General features: G+C 40.7%; 1 protein-coding gene across 1 annotated transcript in view; it reads right to left on the bottom strand.

The window, feature by feature from the left end:
- Nucleotides 1-20,079, bottom strand: part of LOC117508623 (SR-related and CTD-associated factor 4-like) — a 97,706-nt gene that overhangs the window by 54,454 nt on the left and 23,173 nt on the right. Inside the window, exons 9-16 of the mRNA XM_034168421.1 lie at nt 19,513-19,609; nt 19,132-19,215; nt 18,131-18,216; nt 14,363-14,541; nt 13,950-14,050; nt 6,494-6,607; nt 3,946-4,102; nt 3,757-3,851 (exon numbers count right to left, since the gene is read on the bottom strand). Of these exons, the coding sequence (XP_034024312.1) occupies nt 3,757-3,851; nt 3,946-4,102; nt 6,494-6,607; nt 13,950-14,050; nt 14,363-14,541; nt 18,131-18,216; nt 19,132-19,215; nt 19,513-19,609 (913 nt within the window). The remainder of the gene's footprint in view (nt 1-3,756; nt 3,852-3,945; nt 4,103-6,493; nt 6,608-13,949; nt 14,051-14,362; nt 14,542-18,130; nt 18,217-19,131; nt 19,216-19,512; nt 19,610-20,079) is intronic.

Below are 20,079 nucleotides of genomic sequence, written 5' to 3'. Positions count from 1 at the left end.
TGCATGAGTCAAATACAGCCTTAAACACATTTTGTAAATATGTTTTTTTTCAGTAATATAAAATGCCAAAAGATACAGTTGTATGCAAAAGTTTGAGCACCCCTGATAATTTTCATGATTTGCCTTTATAAATCATTGGTTGTCTGGATCCGAAGTGTCAGTTAAATATATCACTGATATTTGAGAAGTGAAATGAACTTTCTCGTATTTACAGAAAGTGTGCAATAATTATTTAAACAAAGTTGGGCAGGTGCATACATTTGGGCACCCTTGTCATTTTATTGATTTGAATACATTTAGCATTAATTATTGGAACACAAAAATGGTTTGGTAAGCTCATTGACCCTTGACCTCCTTACACAGGTGAATCCAATCATGAGAAAGGGTATTTAAGGTGGCCGTTTGCAAATGTTGCAAATGCAAATGTTTCCCCTCTTTGCATCTCTTCTAATGAGTGGCAACATGGGACCCTCTAAACAACTCTCAAATGACCTGAAAACACAGACTGTTCAACATCATGGTTTAGGGGAAGGATACAAAAAGCTATCTCAGGGATTTCAGCTGTCAGTTTCCACTGTGAGGAACATAGTGAGGAAATGGAAGACCGCAGGCACAGTACTAGTTAAGGTCCAAAGTGGCAGGCCAAGAAAAATCTCAGATAAACTGGAGCTAAGGATGGTGAGAACAGTCATAGTCAACCCACAGACCTGCTCCAAAGACCTACAACATGATCTTGCTGCAGACAGTGTCACTGTGCATTGTTTAACTATACAACACACTTTGCACAAAGAGATGCTGTAATGCAGAGGAAGCCTTTTCTGCGTACATGCCACAAACAGTCGCTTGAGGTATGCTAACGCACATTTGGACAAGCCAGCTTCATTTTGGAATAAGGTGCTGTGGACTGATGAAACTAAAATTGAGTTATTTGAACATAACAAGGTGCGGTATGCATGGCTGAAAAAGAACAGCATTCCAAGAAAAACACTTTCTACCTACAGCAAAATTTGAAGGTGGTTCCATCATGCTGTGTGGCTGTGTGGTCAGTGCAGGTACCGGGAATCTTGTGAAAGTTGAGGGTCACATGGATTCCAGTCAATATCAGCAGATTCTTGAGAACAACGTTCATGAGTGACAAAGCTGAAGTTGCGCCGGGGCTGGATCTTTCAACAAGACAACGACCCTAAACACTGCTCAGAATCTACTAAGGCATTTATGCAGAGGAACAAGTACAATGTTCTGGAATGGCCATCTCAGTCCCCAGACCTGAATATTTTTGAATCCAGACTCTCATTGGAAGCTATAGGAAGCGTTTTTATTGGCTGTTATTTCTACAAAAGGAGGATTTACTGAATATTGATGTATTTTTTTCTGTTGGGGTGCCCAAATTTATGCACCTGCCTAATTTTGTTTAAAGAATTATTGCACACTTTCTGTAAATCCTACAAACTTCATTTCACTTCTCACATATCACTATGTTTGTCTGTTATATGATATATTTAACTGAAATTGCTGATCCAAACAACCAATGATTTATAAAGGAAAATCATGGAAATCACTAGGGGTGCCCAAACTTTTGCATACAACTGTAAGAATAGAGACAGAACATTTAACATACAAAAGAGGACCTGCCAGCCATTGACACATGAGATGTGCTTTATCATTAATGATTACACGGTCACCTTTATATGGAAATACCAAAAACTTCTTTCTGGACTCCCTTCAAATCTCAGTATGGCAGAAGGTTTACCACAGTGTTTCAAAACATCAGTCATAGCACTCATGACGTTGTGACAGTAGGCTGTGCACCATCAAAAAAAAAACACAAAAAAACAAAAAGGTCCAGCATTTCAAAAATACCATCTCTACAAAGATGAAATCATGTTAGACAAAGATCATGAACCAGTGTTTCCCAACCAAACTCCTCATGAATGTGGAGTTCAAGAATTTCTCTTCGCCCTGCACTATCCATAGATGATTAGCTGAACCAGGTGTGTTCAGAAAATCTTCAGCTCAGAAAGGGGAGAGTAGAACAAAGAAAAAAATAAAATAAAGATAACTGTGGGTCACTAAAACCAAAGGCTGGATTCAGGCATGACATGACAATTGGGGGGCAGTCTGGAAATTCAATAGGAGCAGGGTCGCAAACCAGTAAATTAATACAAGTAGGCCAGCAACACGTAACTGATAGCATTATTAGTCAAGTAAATAAAGAATATTTATGACCAGAAAGATGAGTAGAAAAGTGTAATCGCCACACATTGAATTCTGGAAGATGAACAATCCTGAAAGTCCTGGTTCTTTTGAAGAATATGGCTTTGCTGGGGCACCTTTTGTTTGAAACGCATGCTTTTGAAAAGGAAAACGTGAAAAAATAAAACTTTAATTAATTGACGGAAGACACTTTAATGTCCGACTGACACTTCTAACTAGCTCGTGTCATCTCAGTGACATTTCCCTTCAGTAAATGTTAAGTGGGACAGCATCATACTGAAGGTAATGGTTTTATGTTGTTATCCTGTAAACATTTTCACAAAATCTCCATTTTCCAAGAAAAACAAACAGGAGACTTGAGATACAGATATACCCCTCTGTCACTTCTTTAAGAAATTTTATTTTCTTTATAACCCGCACAAACAGAGATTGTGAACTAATCTTCCAAGACCATTCAACCAAATACGAGGTCTGTCAATAAAGTATAGGACTTTTTTATTTTTTTCAAAAACTATATGGATTTCATTCATATGTTTTTACGTCAGACATGCTTGAACCCTCGTGCGCATGCGTGAGTTTTTCCACACCTGACGGTGACGTCATTCGCCTGTGAGCACTCCTTGTGGGAGGAGTCGTCCAGCCCCTCGTCGGAATTCCTTTGTCTGAGAAGTTGCTGAGAGACTGGTGCTTTGTTTGATCAAAAGTTTTTCTAAACCTGTGAGGCACATCGAAGTGGACATGGTTCGAAAAATTAAGCTGGTTTTCGGTGAAAATTTTAACGGCTGATGAGAGATTTTGAGGTGATACTGTCGCTTTAAGGACTTCCCACGATGCGAGACGTCGCGCAGCGCTCTCAGGCGCCGTCGTCAGCCTGTTTCAAGCTGAAAACCTCCACATTTCAGGCTCTATTGATCCAGGACGTCGTGAGAGAACAGAGAAGTTTCAGAAGAAGTCGGTTTCAGCATTTTATCCGGATATTCCACTGTTAAAGGAGATTTTTTTTAACGAAAGACGTGCGGACGGATTGCAGCGTCGGCTCGCAGCCACTGCGACGCTCCGCCACAGGAAAAACATCTCTGTTGGAAGCCTTAAGGACAAGTTGGAACATGTCCAGCTGTTAAACAATTTCTCATATACTCACTCCACTGAAAGCCATCAAAAGCCGCCTGGATTTTACAAATGGTTATCAACACGGAGGTGTTTTTCCTGTGCCGCCGCACCGCGCCTGTTGCGTCCCGACGCGCGGACCCATCCGCACATCTTTCATTAAAAAAATCTCCTTTAACAGTGGAATATCCGGATAAAATGCTGAAACCGACTTCTTCTGAAACGTCTCTGTTCTCTCACGACGTCCTGGACGTCCTCACGCATGCGCACGAGGGTTCAAGCATGTCTGACGTAAAAACATATGAATGAAATCCATAGTTTTTAAAAAAAATAAAAAGGACCTATACTTTATTGACAGCCCTCGTATACTCGAAACAACCAAAGGACACTTGCAACATTAAGAAGGAGCCACTTAAAAATGGCTTTATCTTTTACCTGAATGTGAGCCGCAACTGCTCCATGTGCTGATGTGCTTTCCAAAACTCCATTTACAGTCATTACAGTCGTGAGGTTTTTGAAACTGCTCCATTCTGTGAACAATGAAAAATACAATCCCAGTGTAAATCTAACAAACAATAACTTGCATAATGTCGAAGTAAAAATGAGTAATCAACGCTAGCTTACCTGGACTTAGCGTGTCAGCATCCAGAATACCACCTTCACAAAAGCTCTCCAGGTCCTCCACTTTAACTTTGCTCCACGGAATGTAGGTAACTCCCTGTTCAATGTCCCAGAACTTTTTGTGCACTGCTTTAATACCTTTGTTCAAAGCCCATGCAATCTAGATAAGAATGATATTGGTTACAATCATGATCTTAAAATTAGCACAAAAAGTCTAGTTGGGGAGGTCCTACAAATTGTACTCTGGTGTGACTGATGTACCGGGGGTGGGGGGTGAATATATATCACACATTTGTTAATAATAATACATTTTGAAAGCAACATTACTGAGCAACAAAACAACAACAAAACTACGAGCCTTTTGTCTCTGCAACACCCAGTGCAGTGAGGTCTGTGACAGTATTTCACGCGCGAAGCCTCCGCTCCTCTTTCCATGACAAAAACTCCTGTAACAGTGGAATGTGCCATTCATTTCCAAACTGGACGCTGTGTTTTATCTGGGACGTCGTCTGACTAGCACAGGAATTGTGAAAAGACGTGGACATCAGCACTTTTTCGGCACACTGAGACAGACACGCGGAGGAATTCCGCGCGTCACGGCGGTGCCGCATGACGCAAAGCAACGCCGTGATTAAGCCTCACGGGACATGTTCTGGCATGTCCAGGCACATCCACAATTTCTCTGATAATCACTCGATGGAAAAACCACCGACAGCTGTCTGAACGCCATCTCAAAGCCGACCTGTGAGACCAAAATGGAGGTGTTCCTTTGTCTCGCTCCATCAGCAAATCGGTCATGACGCGCAAAGCCTCTGCTCGGCTTTCCATGACAAAATCTCTTGTTAAAAGTGAAATCTGCCGGAAAATGGTTGATGTCCAGCTCTTGTGATAACCAGAGAACGTGCACACGCCGGTCCCGGCTCCACAGAGCCATCCGTTTAGAAATGATCCGGTGGTTTGTGGCTCTCGATGGCGGCACCGAGCGCGGCGTGCCGAGCGTCCTTAAAGCCGTCCTTAAAGCTGTAGTAACAGTCCTTATTCTCTGTGAAGCCCGTAAAATTTTCACCGAAAGCCAGATAAATTTTTCGAACGGTTTCCAGCTGCCAGTCTCTAACAGTTTCTGAAAAAATTCTGATGGAAAAAAAGCCCAAATCATTCCGCCATTTCCTGACAATGAAAATCCGCTGAGGGGGTGGACCACTCCTCACTCAAAGTCTGCTCACAGGCGAATGATGCAACCGACAGGCGTGGAAAAACTCACGCATGCGCAAGAGGGTTCAAGCTTGTCTGATGCAATCACACATGATTCAAATCCATATGGTTTTTGAAAAAAATAATAAGGTCGGATACTTTTCTAATAGACCTCGTAGTTCATGTTTTCTGTTGTCAATGCAATTGCATTTGTTAATATAGTTCACCCATTTCCTGCATTTAAGGCCTGCAAATCCCCCCCCCCCCACAAAAAAAGTTGGGACAGGGGACATTTATTCTAAATGTAAGGATTAAAAAAAAAATCACTTTTTCAGCCAGTTTATTGAAGTCAGGGGATGGATAAATGAACATTTTCAAGTCACTGCATACATCTTGGGCTTCATTCCAATCATCAAGAAATATAAATGTATGGTACTCTACGGTACTAAATGTGTATCAAGTACACAGTCTTTAAAAGTGAGTGACCATGCAAGAAGGAGACTATTGATGGGATTGACTGCCATCGAAGATTAAGGCAAGAGAAAGACATTTCTTGCTTCAAAATTCCAACATGTCTTGTAAGAAAGCCATTACACAAAACTGGCTAAAATGTGATCCTCCGAGCACTGTTCAGTGGGAAGACAGTGTTGAACAAATGTACGCCATGCAAAAACTCATGACAGACTCTGGGCTAAGCGTAGTACATACAGGACAAAAACATGAGATTTAGACTTGCATAGATTTAACATACAGTACCATGCTGTGTGTATTTCTTAATGATTTAGGCAAATGAATTTCAAGACATATTCAGTGACTTGGAAATGTTCATATATCATCCCTTGACTTAACCTTCTAGAGTCGATTGATGCACCCTTGCATCAAAAGTCACATGACCTAATCCAGCGGACGTAGCACACAATCTGCTCCACTCTGAGTGTCTGTTTGAATGTGCGTTGAACGTGAAGACTTCAACCTCCACACCACTTTTTAAATTTTGTTAATAGGCCAAGTATAACTGAATTCTGATTAATAATTTTTGGGAGGGATTATATTATCATATTCACTGCACATTTTGCAGACAGCTGAAGTAAAATGACATTTCCTCCTTTCAGTTGGAGGAGCGAGAGGGCTGGAATGAAACAGGATTCCCTCAGCTGCAGCAGGAGAACGGGGTGTTACCATTGGTGAAAATGTAGGGGTTTCTTGTTAGAAATCAGGATTTTACAGTAAAAAACAGCACATTTATCTTTAAAACTCTGTTCCCCCCCCCCCCCCCCCCAAGTCTTTGCATATGAAACACCTGACATACAAGGTGGATCACATGACCCATTTTAGACAACAGCAAAAAAAATTTACATACCTTCACAGGCTTCTGGTTCACTTTGTATGACCCTCTACCGAGTTTGTTCATGGCTGTATAGGCATCCTGTCTGTGAGTCATAACAATATAAGCACAGCCCCTGGGAGGAATCATCTGGAAAAAACCCCAAAGAAAAACAGTGACAAACAGGATTACAAGCACCTCCTCTTCATCACAAGTTAAAGACTGTTCATACAGCCGTATCTTTATGATCACGACGAACTGCGTCCATGATTGCAGGTGGTCCTCCAGTCCGTTCACCAGCCATTAAATAACTTTTTTCAAGTGATGTAATCAAAGTCAAACACCCAACTGTAAAACCCAACTTTTTGTATCAGCAATACGTGAAAGTCGGTTGATGACTACCATCAAAGGGCAGACGTTCCCAAGTTCAAAGAAGTGGGCTCATGTGGGTGAGCGCCTCTCAGCAAGGATGACAATCTCATACTTCAACTGCTGCAGAGAGGTTGCACAGTCTACCTCACTGATGCACCATGACACTGACGTGATGCTCGAGAGGTTACCGAGGTGGGCTTGTGAACACAGAATCAATTCCCAAGCAGATAAGAAAATCACTAAGGGCCCTTGGACAAGCTGCTCCCAGTGTGCACTTGAGCGCCTTGAACTGCAGCATGCTGAAACGGTTGTGCATGTGTGTGAATGGGTAAATGTAGGGCATCAAGTGTCTGTTTCAGACGGACAAGCACAGTAGAAATGCAGTTCATTTACCATCCGTTTACTTTAACCTTGATGCTGACTAATCACTTATCACATGGCTATGACATTCGTGTTGGCAGTAATGTCAGAGAGACTCTCCAAGAATGTGTGCATGCAGGGAAACCAGAACGTTTGAAAATGTTTGAGAAAACAAAACACAGCGCTGCGATGGGTCAGAATCGCACATGTTTGCAAAGGCTGTGTGCTGACCTGAACACAGCACCGGTCTTTAAAGCTTAACAATCCCTTGAATGAATCATCAGCACAGCTTCTTACTTCGTATCTGGAGTGGGAGAGGGGTATCAACATCATTGAGGTCATCAGATGGGCTCTGTCTCTACCCCTCACCAGTCATCTCATAGCCCATTTATTATCTTTCCTTTTCATCCACAGCCAATTGCTGCATCGCTCCACTGCCTCTGAAAGTGCCTTCACTGCTTGGCGGAAGGCATGTCCTTTCACTCCCATCTTCTTCAGTAACCTGGTTGTGGTTTTGGCAACGAACCCTCCACAACCAACTTCTAATGGAAATACCTTGGTAATCCAGCTGCGGTGTTCTGCCTGGGCTGCTAATTCAGCGTACCTCAGATGTTTTCGCTCGTACGCCTTTTCAACAGCAGCTTCCCAAGGAACCGTTAACTCCAGGATGTATAGGAGTTTTTGAGAAGTTGACCACAGGATTAGGTCTGGCCTGAGAGTAGTTGCTACTATCTCTGTTGGAAAGACGAATTTGACCAAGGCCGACCTGCATTTGCCAGTCTTGGGCGGGGTCGAGGAGGGAGGTGTTTGCTCTTGCCAATGTTTTGGGTGGACATTCTCCTGTTCTCACAAAGTGGGTGATGCTTGGAGGTCCATGCATCAGGGGAGGGAGGGCATTGATGGCATTTCTCCTTCCTTCAAGGATGCTGGCTAGCTGGCGCAGGACCCGATTATGCCTCCAGGTGTAACGGCCTTAGGACAGGCTGGTTTTGCACCCAGTTAGAATGTGTCTCAATGTTGCTCGTGTTTGGCAGAGCACACATGAGGGATCTTCTCCTCTCCACTGGTGAAGGTTTTTGGGAGTTGGAAGAACATCATAGACAGCTCTGATGATGAAGCTAAGTCTGCTTTCCTCCATCTCCCAAATATCCCTCCATTTGAGCTTCCGATGTTCTAGGTTTTCCCACCTGGTCCACTGTCCTTGTTTGGCCTGTGAGACTGCCTTTGCACTCCCTTCTGCCTCCTCCTGTCGCCGAATTTCCTCAACCACTAGCTTCCTTCTCTCGATGGATGTCGCCAAGTTGGTCAGCTTGCACCAAATCCAAGTCCTGCTGTTCCATGTTGTACTTGCCCCACGATGTCTCTGTGCCTGAGAGCAGATTTTACTTGCTGCACAGCCTCTGCTGGAGTCCATTTCCTACCAGTTGCTAATCTGGGTGCAGCTGTTTGTATTGCTGCATCCTGAGACTCAGAGTCATGTTCAGCCTCGCTTTAGCGCACATATATTCTTCAGTGAGGCTGGACACAGGCAGTTCCAAAGCACCATGTCCATACAAGCCAACACTGCTGAGGCATCGCGGGAGTCCAAGCCATTTCTTAATGCAGGAATTGATGGTCCTCTCCATTTTCTCAACTTTGGTGATTGGGACTTCGTAGACCGTTAAGGGCCACATTAGACAAGACTTTCCACTATACCACCCATGTGAAAAATGGCAGATCTCAGTTTTTAGTCTTTCTGGCATACAAACAGTAACATGCACGAACAACAGCAGCAATTAATTAAAACAGAAGTCACATGGGATGTTCTGACAAGAAATGGTACACATAGTCAGGGTTTTCGAAATACCCGCAACTGTGCATATATACGCACAAACACTTGTTTTTCACCCATGTGCTGCATGTGGAAGTACCCTCGACAATCCTGATATGCGAGTGCAATAACCCTCTAAAACTCAATCTTGTGTGTACGCCATTTGGCTCGAACAACAAGGTCCTCAACGTAAGCACTCCTGTTGCTGTCCACCTCAGTGCAGTCAAAGCTTCCAACAGAAGGTGTCAAACATCAGAAAGTGACATCTCCTCCACAAATTGAAGAGTAAAAAAATAAAAAATAAAAATAAATAGAAAAATCATGTTCTTCATGAAAAGCTCACTTGAAATTCTTAACATGGTCTGAGTGATGGTTTGTGGGACAGCAAGTCTGCTGCAACTCTGGACTGGGGGAGGGCTACCACTACTTTGACATACAAGACTGATCCTCCTGCAAGTGTGCTGGACATGTCCAGTGCTAGGGTTCTCATGGCTGATCCACCTTTAAGCTGCAAACAATCAAACTGTACTGACACTGAGAAGATGGGGAACACTGCAGGCTTCAGGAAAAGTTCACTTTCCTGCGTGCTGTTCTGACATAGTAAGTCATTTGTGCTTCCATTTGGGAGACGGGCATAAATTCAACAGACTGAAAGAAAAGATAATGTCTCTCGCTGACGAAAAAAGGGAGATCAGCTGGAATGCAACAACTGAGGGACACCATTGGGAAATTTTAAAATAAATGAATCCTCTGAAGTGAGGGAGCAAAGGGAGAGAGGCGGGGGGGAAGGGAATTTGAGAGATGGACAATTTGTTTGGTTAAACTGTAGTAGTTGGTGCACTTTTACTCACAAAATTCAGTGAAATGTAAAATTTGGAATACGGTCAGTTTTTATTGTAATAATAAATATTCCAACATATAACCAAGACAAATTATACAGTGAAAACAAAGGAAAATCAATAGCAGTTAATGAAAATAAGTGCTAGTTGATCTGCTGCTGTTCTATACAGTGGGGTAAAAAAGTATTTAGTCAGTCCCTGATTGTGCTAGTTCTCCTACTTAGAAAGATGAGAGAGGTCTGTAATTTTCAACATAGGTACACTTCAATTATGAGAGACAAAATGAGAGAAAAAAAAAATCACATTGTAGGATTTTTAAAGAAGTTATTTGTAAATTATGGTGGAAAATAAGTATTTGATCACCCACAAACAAGCAAGATTTCTGGCTCTCACAGACCTGTAACTTCTTCTTTAAGAAGTTCTTCTGTCCACCTGTTACCTGTATTAATGGCACCTGTTAGAACTCGTTATCTGTATAAAAGACACCTGTCCACAGCCTCAACCAGTCAGACTCCAAACTCAACCATGGCCAAGACCAAAGAACTGTCAAAGCATGCCAGGAAGAAAATGGTAGATGTGCACTAGACTGGGAAGAGTGAATCTACAATCGGCAAGCAGGTTGGTAGGTTGGTATGAATAAATCAACTGTGGGAGCAATTGTAAGAAAATGGAAGACCATTGATAATCTCACTCGATCTGGTGCTCCACACAAGATGTCATCCCGTGGGGTCAAAATGATCATGAGAACGGTGAACAAAAATCCCAGAACTACACGGAGGGACCTGATGAATGACCTGCAGAGAGCTGGGACCAAAGTAACAAAGGATACACACTACGCAGAGAGGGACTCAAATCCTGCAGTGCCAGGCGTGGCCCCCTGCTTAAGCCAGTACGTGTCCAGGCCCGTCTGAAGTTTGCTAGAGAGCATATGGATGATCCAGAAGAGGACTGGGAGGATATCATGCGGTCAGATTAAACCAAAAGACAACATTTTGGTAAAAACTCAACTGGTCGTGTTTGGAGGAAGAAGAATGCTGAGTTGCATTCCAAGAACACCGTATCTACTGTGAAGCATGGGGGTGGAAACATCATGCTTTGGGGCTGTTTTTCTGCAAAGGGGGCAGGACGACTGATCCGTGTTAAGGGAAGAATGAACTGGGCCATGTATCATGAGATTTTAAGCCAAAACCTCCTTCCATGAGTGAGAGCATTGAAGATGCAACACGGCTGGGTCTTCCAGCATGACAATGATCCCAAACACACCGCTCGGGCAACAAAGGAGTGGCTCCGTAAAAAGCATTTCAAGGTCCTGGAGTGGCCAAGCCAGTCTCCAGACGTCAACCCCATAGAAAATTTGCTGAGGGAGTTGAAAGTCCATGTTGCATGGAGGAATGGGCCAAAATACCAGCTACAGTGTGTGCAAACCTGGTGAAGACTTACAGGAAACATTTGACCTCTGTCATTGCCAACAAAGATTATGTTACAAAGTATTGAGCTGAACTTTTGTTATTGACCAAATACTTATTTTCCACCATAATTTACAAATAAATTCTTTAAAAATCCTACGATGTGATTTCCTGGATTTTTTTTTTTTTTTTGCATTTTGTCTCTCACAGTTGAAGTGTACCAATGATAAAAATTACAGACCTCTCTCATCTTTCTAAGTAGGAGAACTAGCACAATCAGGGACTGACTAAATTGTTTTTTTACCCCACTGTACATCCAGTTAATAATGACTATGATACTACGTGCTGGAAAGGCCAAAAGGAAAACAGAGTTTTGACATTCGTAAACATAATGTGCATGCTGTGGAAAAATATGAGACACTCAAACACAAAAGTGAAAGGTAACTAAACTGCTCAATATTGAGGAAATCCTAACATAGTCCTGCAAAGCTTGATCATTGGTTAAAAACCCTGCATTTGACACACACACACAACTTTAATATATTTGTGTTTTTCTGAGAAATGTGCAAAAAGTGTTTTTTTTTTAAACCCGTGAGTGGGTATATCACAGAAAAAGCACAAGAGAATGACCCTTAATTGGAGTAAGCTGATCTAAAAAAAAAAAATGTATACACACACCCAAAGTGTAGGATCACTTGTTTACAGCATCACTATCCTGCAAAATAATGCAAAATGGTTAATGCAAAATTTTATGTGCATATTTATTGTGAGAATCCCTTCAATCACCACTGACACATCTCTGGGTGCATCTGCACCCACTTTTGTTTTTTGTTTTTTTGGAAACTTCAACTCCAAATTGCCCTGTGAAGCTTTTCAAAACGGAGGCCGGACCAAACGTACGCTGTAGGCTACAAATTAGAAGCCCTGATTCAGGTGCTGCACAGTGGCCAACTTAACAAGCCGCTGTCCTACAAAACATCATGCAGATCACCAAAGTTTTATACCTTTTATTTAAATGACACTGCCTTCAACAAAAAAACTTGACAGGTGATACTTTCTAACTAAACCTCGGGGGAAAGGGATTTCATGAGGACACACCAGTCACACAGTTTTGTCATTCTCTCCAGCAGTTTACTTCTTTCTCTAAATGTAACTTAAGTATTAACAAAAGAACCTCCTGCAAACTTTGGCAAAATATACTCACACTTCATATTTTGGTGCCATAAAAAAGGATGTTATCAGTCTGTTTCCTCACATCATTGGGAAAATCCCTTAATGTTTTCTTATTTCTTGCACTGACAACAGTTTGGCCCATATTTGAATAAAGCATCATCGAGAACAGTGGTTTTCCAACTGAGGCACGCTCCCCCTCTCCAGGGGGTGCCAGAGTTCTTCAGGGTGGGTGCAGAAAAATAACTGTAAACACTGTTAGCCAACAAAAGAAGAAGATGAAAAAAGGAAAAAGAAAACATTGTTACCTGACATGGCAGGAGAATAATGGATACATTGTTAGTGCCTAAATCTACCAGTGAGAAGACAAGGTTCAATGGCTGTCCCGGGGCAAAGTCCTCACCCGCCTGTGTGATTTACGTGAGGAAGTGATCCTATTTCTTGCCTAAATCAGCTCTCCATTGGTGAAGCATATGGAGGACTTGAACTGGGTTGCAATGGTGGCGTATCTTTCTGGTATATTTGACCAGATAAACGCACTGAACAGTTCCCTGCAGGGCAAAGAGTGCCATGTCTGTATGGCACATGATCATGTCTCTGCGTTCAGGCAGGGCTGCAAGTGGACACTGTACAGCAGGTGGTCACTGCGCATTTGGAGGGACTGCGTGAGCAGTTCACTGAGTATTTTGGAGAGGATGTCTTTGGCTAATCAGTGGGTGAGAAATCCATTTTCCTTCTCAATGTTATCCCGTGATGAGTTAACCATGCAAGAGGAAGAGGCCCTTGTCAATCTGAACTCTAATATGGACTTGGAAAAAAAAGCTGAATGAAGTGTCAGTTGCGCACTTTTGGCTGTCTGTGAAGACTGAGTTCCCCCACCTCTCAAAAAAGGCAACACAGGAACTACTCCCCCTTACATCCACATACCTGTGTGAGTGTGGTTTTTCTGCGGGTAGAGGATGATCACAAGATGTGAGACTAGATGAGACTGATACTAGACAAAAGACTAAATATGTATAAAAGTTGAATTAATATTATTCCTGTTAAAATGTGTTAGTTATGCCAAAGACATTTAAAAACACAGAGATGTTTAAAGTTTAAAAAAAACACGATGTTCAAAATATGACACAAAGTAAAAATAGAATAGAAAGTTCTTTAAAAACATTTAAAATGTTTACAAAGGCTATAAAATGTGTAAATGCAGAGACGGTTCCTTAAAAACACACAAATATATTTAAAATGTGTAAAAGAATAAAAAGAAACACACGAAGATGTTGAAATTGTGTGTATGTGTGTCGTTGTGGGGGGGGCTCAGTTTCCCACACTTTCAAAACCCCTGATCTAGAAAACTACATGTACAGTCAAATGCAATAACCTGATTATAAAACATTTGAATACTCCAATTAAGGGTCATTTTCTTGTGCTTTTTCTGTGTGATTGATTTGATAATATACCATGTAAATTTAAATCAAGGTGTAAATTTCCATCACCATGCAATGGGTGTCAATGCACAGGATAAAACAATGCCAACTTACATTGACGGATTCGATCTGCCCAAACTCTTCCAGAAGGGACATGACATCAGACTGCTGAGTCCTTTTATCTAGCTGTCCTACCCACAGTGTAGTACTGCAAACTAAAAGCAAAAAAAGATTAACATATTGGAAGATCATACAAATCAATATTCAGAGATGCAACAGAAACCTCAAATTTGATTTGAAAAGATCCGAAATAAATTCAAACTTATGCACTCAATTCTTTAAAAAAAAAAAAAGTGAATAATGATGCATGCTGTACAATCATTTCTATCATCTCTAAAAGTCTAAAATTACCACGACGTTCATGCCCAGGATGAGTGTATGTAAACATCTGGCCACAATTGTACATATTGGTCCAGTCACAATGTTTAACTTTCAGCCACAGGACTTGGTTTTGAATCAGCACATACCACTGAGTGTCTGGCTCTTCATGCGAGGAAGCCCTTGTTGCCTGCGTTGTCTGTCCTTTTCCCTTTGAACCCTGTCCTCCGAACGTGAGCGGGACCTCACTCGCCGTTCTCTGAACTGAGAACTTTGATGTCTTGATCGCCTTGACCGTGACGTAGATCTGGACCTTCTCCTTGGAGATCTGGGGCCAGAGAGTTGAACATGATTTGCTTCATGTGGGACATCATTAAAAATAAATAAATAAAACAAAGAAACAGAAACTATGAAACTTTCCACAATCAACATGTTACAGCTAACTGTATTTTAGGGATTCTACATCTGCAACTAAAGAGGCACAAAATCTGATCTTCACCAAATTAAAAACAAACATTCTGTATATATTATACAGTTATATTCCTGTATCTGACAATTAGCTGACTTCAAGTAATATGTAGCTTGCCATTCACAGCATTGCACAATTAGCAGCTTGTGGAAACATGCGTTCATCGATCTGGGTGTATTGATTACCACAACATTAAGTTGGAATCACTTTTTCCTCTCATTGCATGGTCATACTCTGAACTACAGTGCAACAAAATATCTACTGTGTACCATGGAAAAAAATGTTATAAAGTAACAATGGTTTATAAATAAACAATAATAATACCACAAATTTAAGCACTTTTCAAGACAGTTCTTTACACTAGCAGTCAACAAAAACCTTAAAATCCTAAAGGCTGATTTATGCTTCTACAATTCCATAACTCATAAGTTCTCCTTCATGTCTTTATGCAATTTACTCCAGAGGAGAGGGTTTGCAGCTACGCAGAGGGCTCTGATCTAAACCGGTTGTCTTTGTTTCGCCACACACAGGGATAACTGTGAAACTAAACACCATATTACAGTGCAGGCAGCAAGCAGCATTTTGTTAATAATCACCGGCCCTGAACTACGCCCTGCCTCGTTTAGGCACCAGGTCTGAGCACGTTTTGAAAAGGAAAAAAAAAAAAAAACCAAAAAAAAAAAACAAGGCTTTTAATGAAGGAAATACGGTACCCACTTTACTCAAATCAGCGAGTGTCGGTGCTGAACTTCATTTCACACGTCTGTTTCTGGGCAGATCCAGATCTGGTACATGCGAGGTGCTTTTAATGGGAATACATTGTGGGGCGGGATGTTTTGTTCGATGTGAGCGAAAATCTGTTATATAAAATGCGGTATATATGGTGTTTATTACATGGAACCTATACAAAAACATTGAGACTGAGTATCTGGTTTATAGAATCAGAGTTTAGGTGAGTTTTACTATAATCACAAAACCTATTGCCTGACTTTCTGTGTTAAATTGTAACACACAATTGATGCATACTATACAACTGCTGTGTTTGACCAGTTATGTTGTGCACGTAAGGAACACACAACAGGTCCACCAGGCCAACAAGAACCCTGCACTAGGCCAGAAACTTTTTTTAAACAATTAAAAATAGATGAAATAAAAAAAAAAACAACGCAATGCTAAAAGACCCTCACTGTATGACCATTGAGCTCTGTATAATTTGCAGTTGTTTCAGTAATTATTAAGTTTGCAGCTAGCAACCAGACAATGACGTCATGGTGAAACTCTAGTCTGACTGGCTGTCACCCTGCCACTCAAAAACTAAACTGAACGCTAATGTCTGCTAAATGTCTTTTAAATCACTTCAAAGGTCTTATTAGGTCCTAAAAACAGCGTTTTCAGCTTTACAAGTGTTTATTTCTCGCTAGCTTTTACAAAATATATGACAGAGACACAAACAAAACAGTTTCCACCTCGCTAGCAGCGCACTAGTGTCCACGAGATCATGCCATAATATTAGGTACAGAACGCGACTTTTTAACCTCTTAAAATGTCAAGGTTAACCACCTTCGAACTTGTCCAAGGTCTGTGTCCCAAGAATGTTCCCTGTGAATTTGAAGACTGTAGCAGCAATAAAACTGGACTTATGCTGTACACAGACAGACGGGCGGACGGACAGGCGGCCAGACAGATGGACGGACGCCAGGTCTTCGCAATACCCGATGGCCATATGTTGGCCTCGGGTAAAAATAAGATATCCATCAAACTGGAATCATTTCTGCTCTATGTACCTTACAATTTCAGTGTTTGGTGAGTACCCGAATACTCATTTCAGATGAGTATCCTGTACGGATAAAGCATTTTTGACGAGCACGAGCATGATCCAAATAAAACTCATCAATATCTGTGCTCGTGCTGAAGGAAAATCCTGACTGGCTGACTGTCTTCACACTCTGTGATTGGCCAGTCACACACAGCGCCCGTCCCTCCCTACACAGACACGTCTCACTGCAGCTTTTTGCGCACACGCACACACACGCGCGCACGCACACACACACTCACACACACGATCTCTCTCTGTGTTTTGCTTGACTCTAGCTCATGTTGCTGTGATCCTTAGTTTTTCTTCAATTAGCCTCTGTTTTGGTTTGTATGGTGTTTTTAACATTACTTGGTGAACTTGTTTCATAACGTACACGGTGCAGTTGACAAGACAGAGCTGAAAGCGGATCATGCTGTGTCGGTCACTGACTCCACTCCGGTTGTTTTTTTTTTTTAACCATTTGTTTGCTGGCTGCTGATATAAAGTCAGTTGGAAAACTTTGCTCCGACTGAACGCGGTGCTTTTGAGAAGAATACAGTGAACAAGGCTGACATATTTCCCTGTTTGCCATCAATGGATGTTTGCATGAATCACCATGTTCACACAGATCATTAAAAAATAAACAGTCTTAGAACAGCCTCTCTCTCCCTCTCACTCAGTCACACACACATGCACACAGACACACACGCACAGACACCTTAATCAAAATGCCAAGAACGTTAGGTAGTAAAAATGAATAATTGAAAAAAAAATTTCAAAGTTTGATCATAAAATTGCAAATAATAATAAAAAAGAAAGTTGTGTTGATTATGACAACTCCTGGTCATGCATACTTAGTAGTTCATAATTTCCTACTACATTGAATGTCAATTTTGAGGATGTTCGGTTATTCATTCATACACTTAAGAATATTCATGTTCTGAGTTTACAAAAACACTTATTCTGTAAATAGTTCCTTTAATATTGTGATCAAAATCATTGATATGAATTTCAATTTTGAGGCTGTTCTGTAAATATTCATTCATACACTTAAGAACATTCATGTTCTGAGATCATAACAAACTTGTTCTGTAAATAGTTCTCGTACTTTTGAGATCAAAATCATTGATTTGAATCTCTATTTTGATGTTGTTCTGTAAATAGGTTTCAAATAAACAATAAATATAGCAACTTCTGATCAATCCATATCAATTTCAGAGTGAAAATAATGTACAGATGTAAGCAACACCCATTTCCGGTTAAACCACGCCCCACTTCCGGTTTAGGCCCCGCCCAGTCCGAGTACAGATACAGATAATTTAGATGGTTGAACAGATACAGATACTGGTGTACTCGCTCATTCCTAGTGAGTACCACCGGGTCTGAAAAATAAAATAAATTCATTCAGGGGAAACAAGGGGTTGATTTATTCAGGGCCTAATACTTTTCCACACACATGCCAAGGTGGCACTGGAGAAACGTTTTTCCATTTTTCAACAAAATACTTTCATAAACTATAGTATACATGCTGCCTTTCTTTCATGTCAAATTTTGTTTGAATATCTGAAACTTAAAATAGAACATACACAATGAAAAAATATTACAGGACTATTACATGTTAAAATGACGTTGATTAAGAGCAGAGTATATTACCTGGAACGTGATTTGGATCTTGCCCTTCTCCCATAGGATTTGTGTGCATCTTCCTTCCTGATCAACAAATCTTCCCTTGAATGTCCCTACAAGAACGTAATGTTGGTAACTGTGCTAGTTCTCTTCCCATATAAATAACCATAGATTCAACTTCCAAATAAATCAAAGGTGACAGTAAATGCTTTGTTAATTAAAATTAGAAACATCATTTTCCTTCAAGTATAACAGTTGAAGAAAAGCAACTTACTGAAAATTTCAACAAGAAAAAAAAATGTAAATAGTTCAACATTCATCTGCCAAGTAGGACAACTGAACTGTATGAACTTAAAACACTATGGATGCCCCGATCAAGTTTTTTTTTATTCACCCAAGGAATGAAGGTCATTTAATATTTACTACCTGCTGATAGTCTCGATCAGATACTTGTATTTTCTTGGATAATACATGTACACAAGACTCATGGCAAGAACATTAAAGTCCAAATCCTATTTATATGCTTTACAATTTAACAGGTCTGCATTGCATTAAGAAAGAAAAAACACCTTCAGTCTAAACTGCTCGTTAATGTATTTATATATATTTTTAGCAAAATAAACAAATGGAATTTTCCTCCACTTTGACAATAAGGGCCTGTACAGTGCAATGACGAGACAAAACTGTGTATTCATGTGGAAAACGCTATCCGACTAACCAGTCAGAAACTTTCCAGATGCTGCATCTGGTAAACGTGTGTATCTAAAGTGAGGCACAGCATAGATATGCTGTTGAGACATGTGCTGAAGTGCTGCTGGTGAACCAGCAGCAAGTACTGACTAGAGTTAAGGCTACAGCCATGTCAGCACAGTGCTTATAAGATGGACCAATGATGGAACAACTAATTTGTGTGAGAATCATGTTTCATAAAAGTGATCCTGATCAACCCAAAATTTCCTTGATCAGACCCGATACCAATTTTTACTCTTAGATCGGGGCACCCCTACAAAACACACATCTAGGGTTACCTTCAAGTGTGAATGAACTTCTTGAGTGGAACTGTTCTTATCTTGCATCCTATCTGATTCACCGTGTTTCACTCCTAAACCAGGCTGAGGAAGATCAAGAGACAGCTGCAGGAGAAAACTCAAGCAACATCAACTGGAATCCTACTCAAAGCACTTTTTATGAAATCTCAATGTCATGAGTTCACAATTCTTCTTTATACAATTAAATTATTTTTTTTTTTTGGAGAATAAAATTTTATGGTTAAATTCTTTCAACTGCACAGTTTTACCACAGGCAAACAAAAACAAAACTGTTTACTTAATGAAATTTGTGGCCAGCATGCAACTATATAAGAGTTACTATAGTATCAGAATGCCACACTGAGTGGTTTAAATAAGTACCTCAGTACCACCAGTCTCCTCTTTTATATGTGGATCAACAGGCTGTGTGCAGGGCATCTGACCAGGAAAGTGCATCAATATATTTTCAGGAACACCTCTAGTATGACAAAATTGATTCATGTTAGGAGTCTGTTTTTATTTATTTATACAAACAGTGGCAAATCACACAGATATTAACTTTGTGAAAACACCTTACAAAGAATACTACTTATTTAAAATACTTCAAAGACTCTGCTGCATTTTGTCCAATGTTCACTGCAAGGAGGTTATTTTCACTTCAAAAGCTCAAAGATTGACAAGATGGAAATGTAAACAAGAGTGGGTCAATTGTTTTTAGCAGCTCTTTAAAGCGATGTTCTACTGTTGCAATAGGGAATATCTTGCAATATCTTTAGTGATGTGTGTGTGTGTGTGTGTGTGTGTGAGACAGAATTTTACAAGTGCCAATGAATGGACAATGAATGCATGAGGAAAACAGCATTACTAAATGAAGTTTGCAACGAGCTTATTTTCTGATCAGATTTTGCCAGCTGCAAAGACTTGGACACTGCAGGAGCACATAGTTTG

The sequence above is a fragment of the Thalassophryne amazonica genome, chromosome 4 (genome assembly GCF_902500255.1).
Source record: "Thalassophryne amazonica chromosome 4, fThaAma1.1, whole genome shotgun sequence".
NCBI lineage: Eukaryota > Metazoa > Chordata > Actinopteri > Batrachoidiformes > Batrachoididae > Thalassophryne > Thalassophryne amazonica.
The sequence above is the reverse complement of the archived record's forward strand: the minus strand, read 5'-3'. Positions and strand labels throughout refer to the sequence as shown.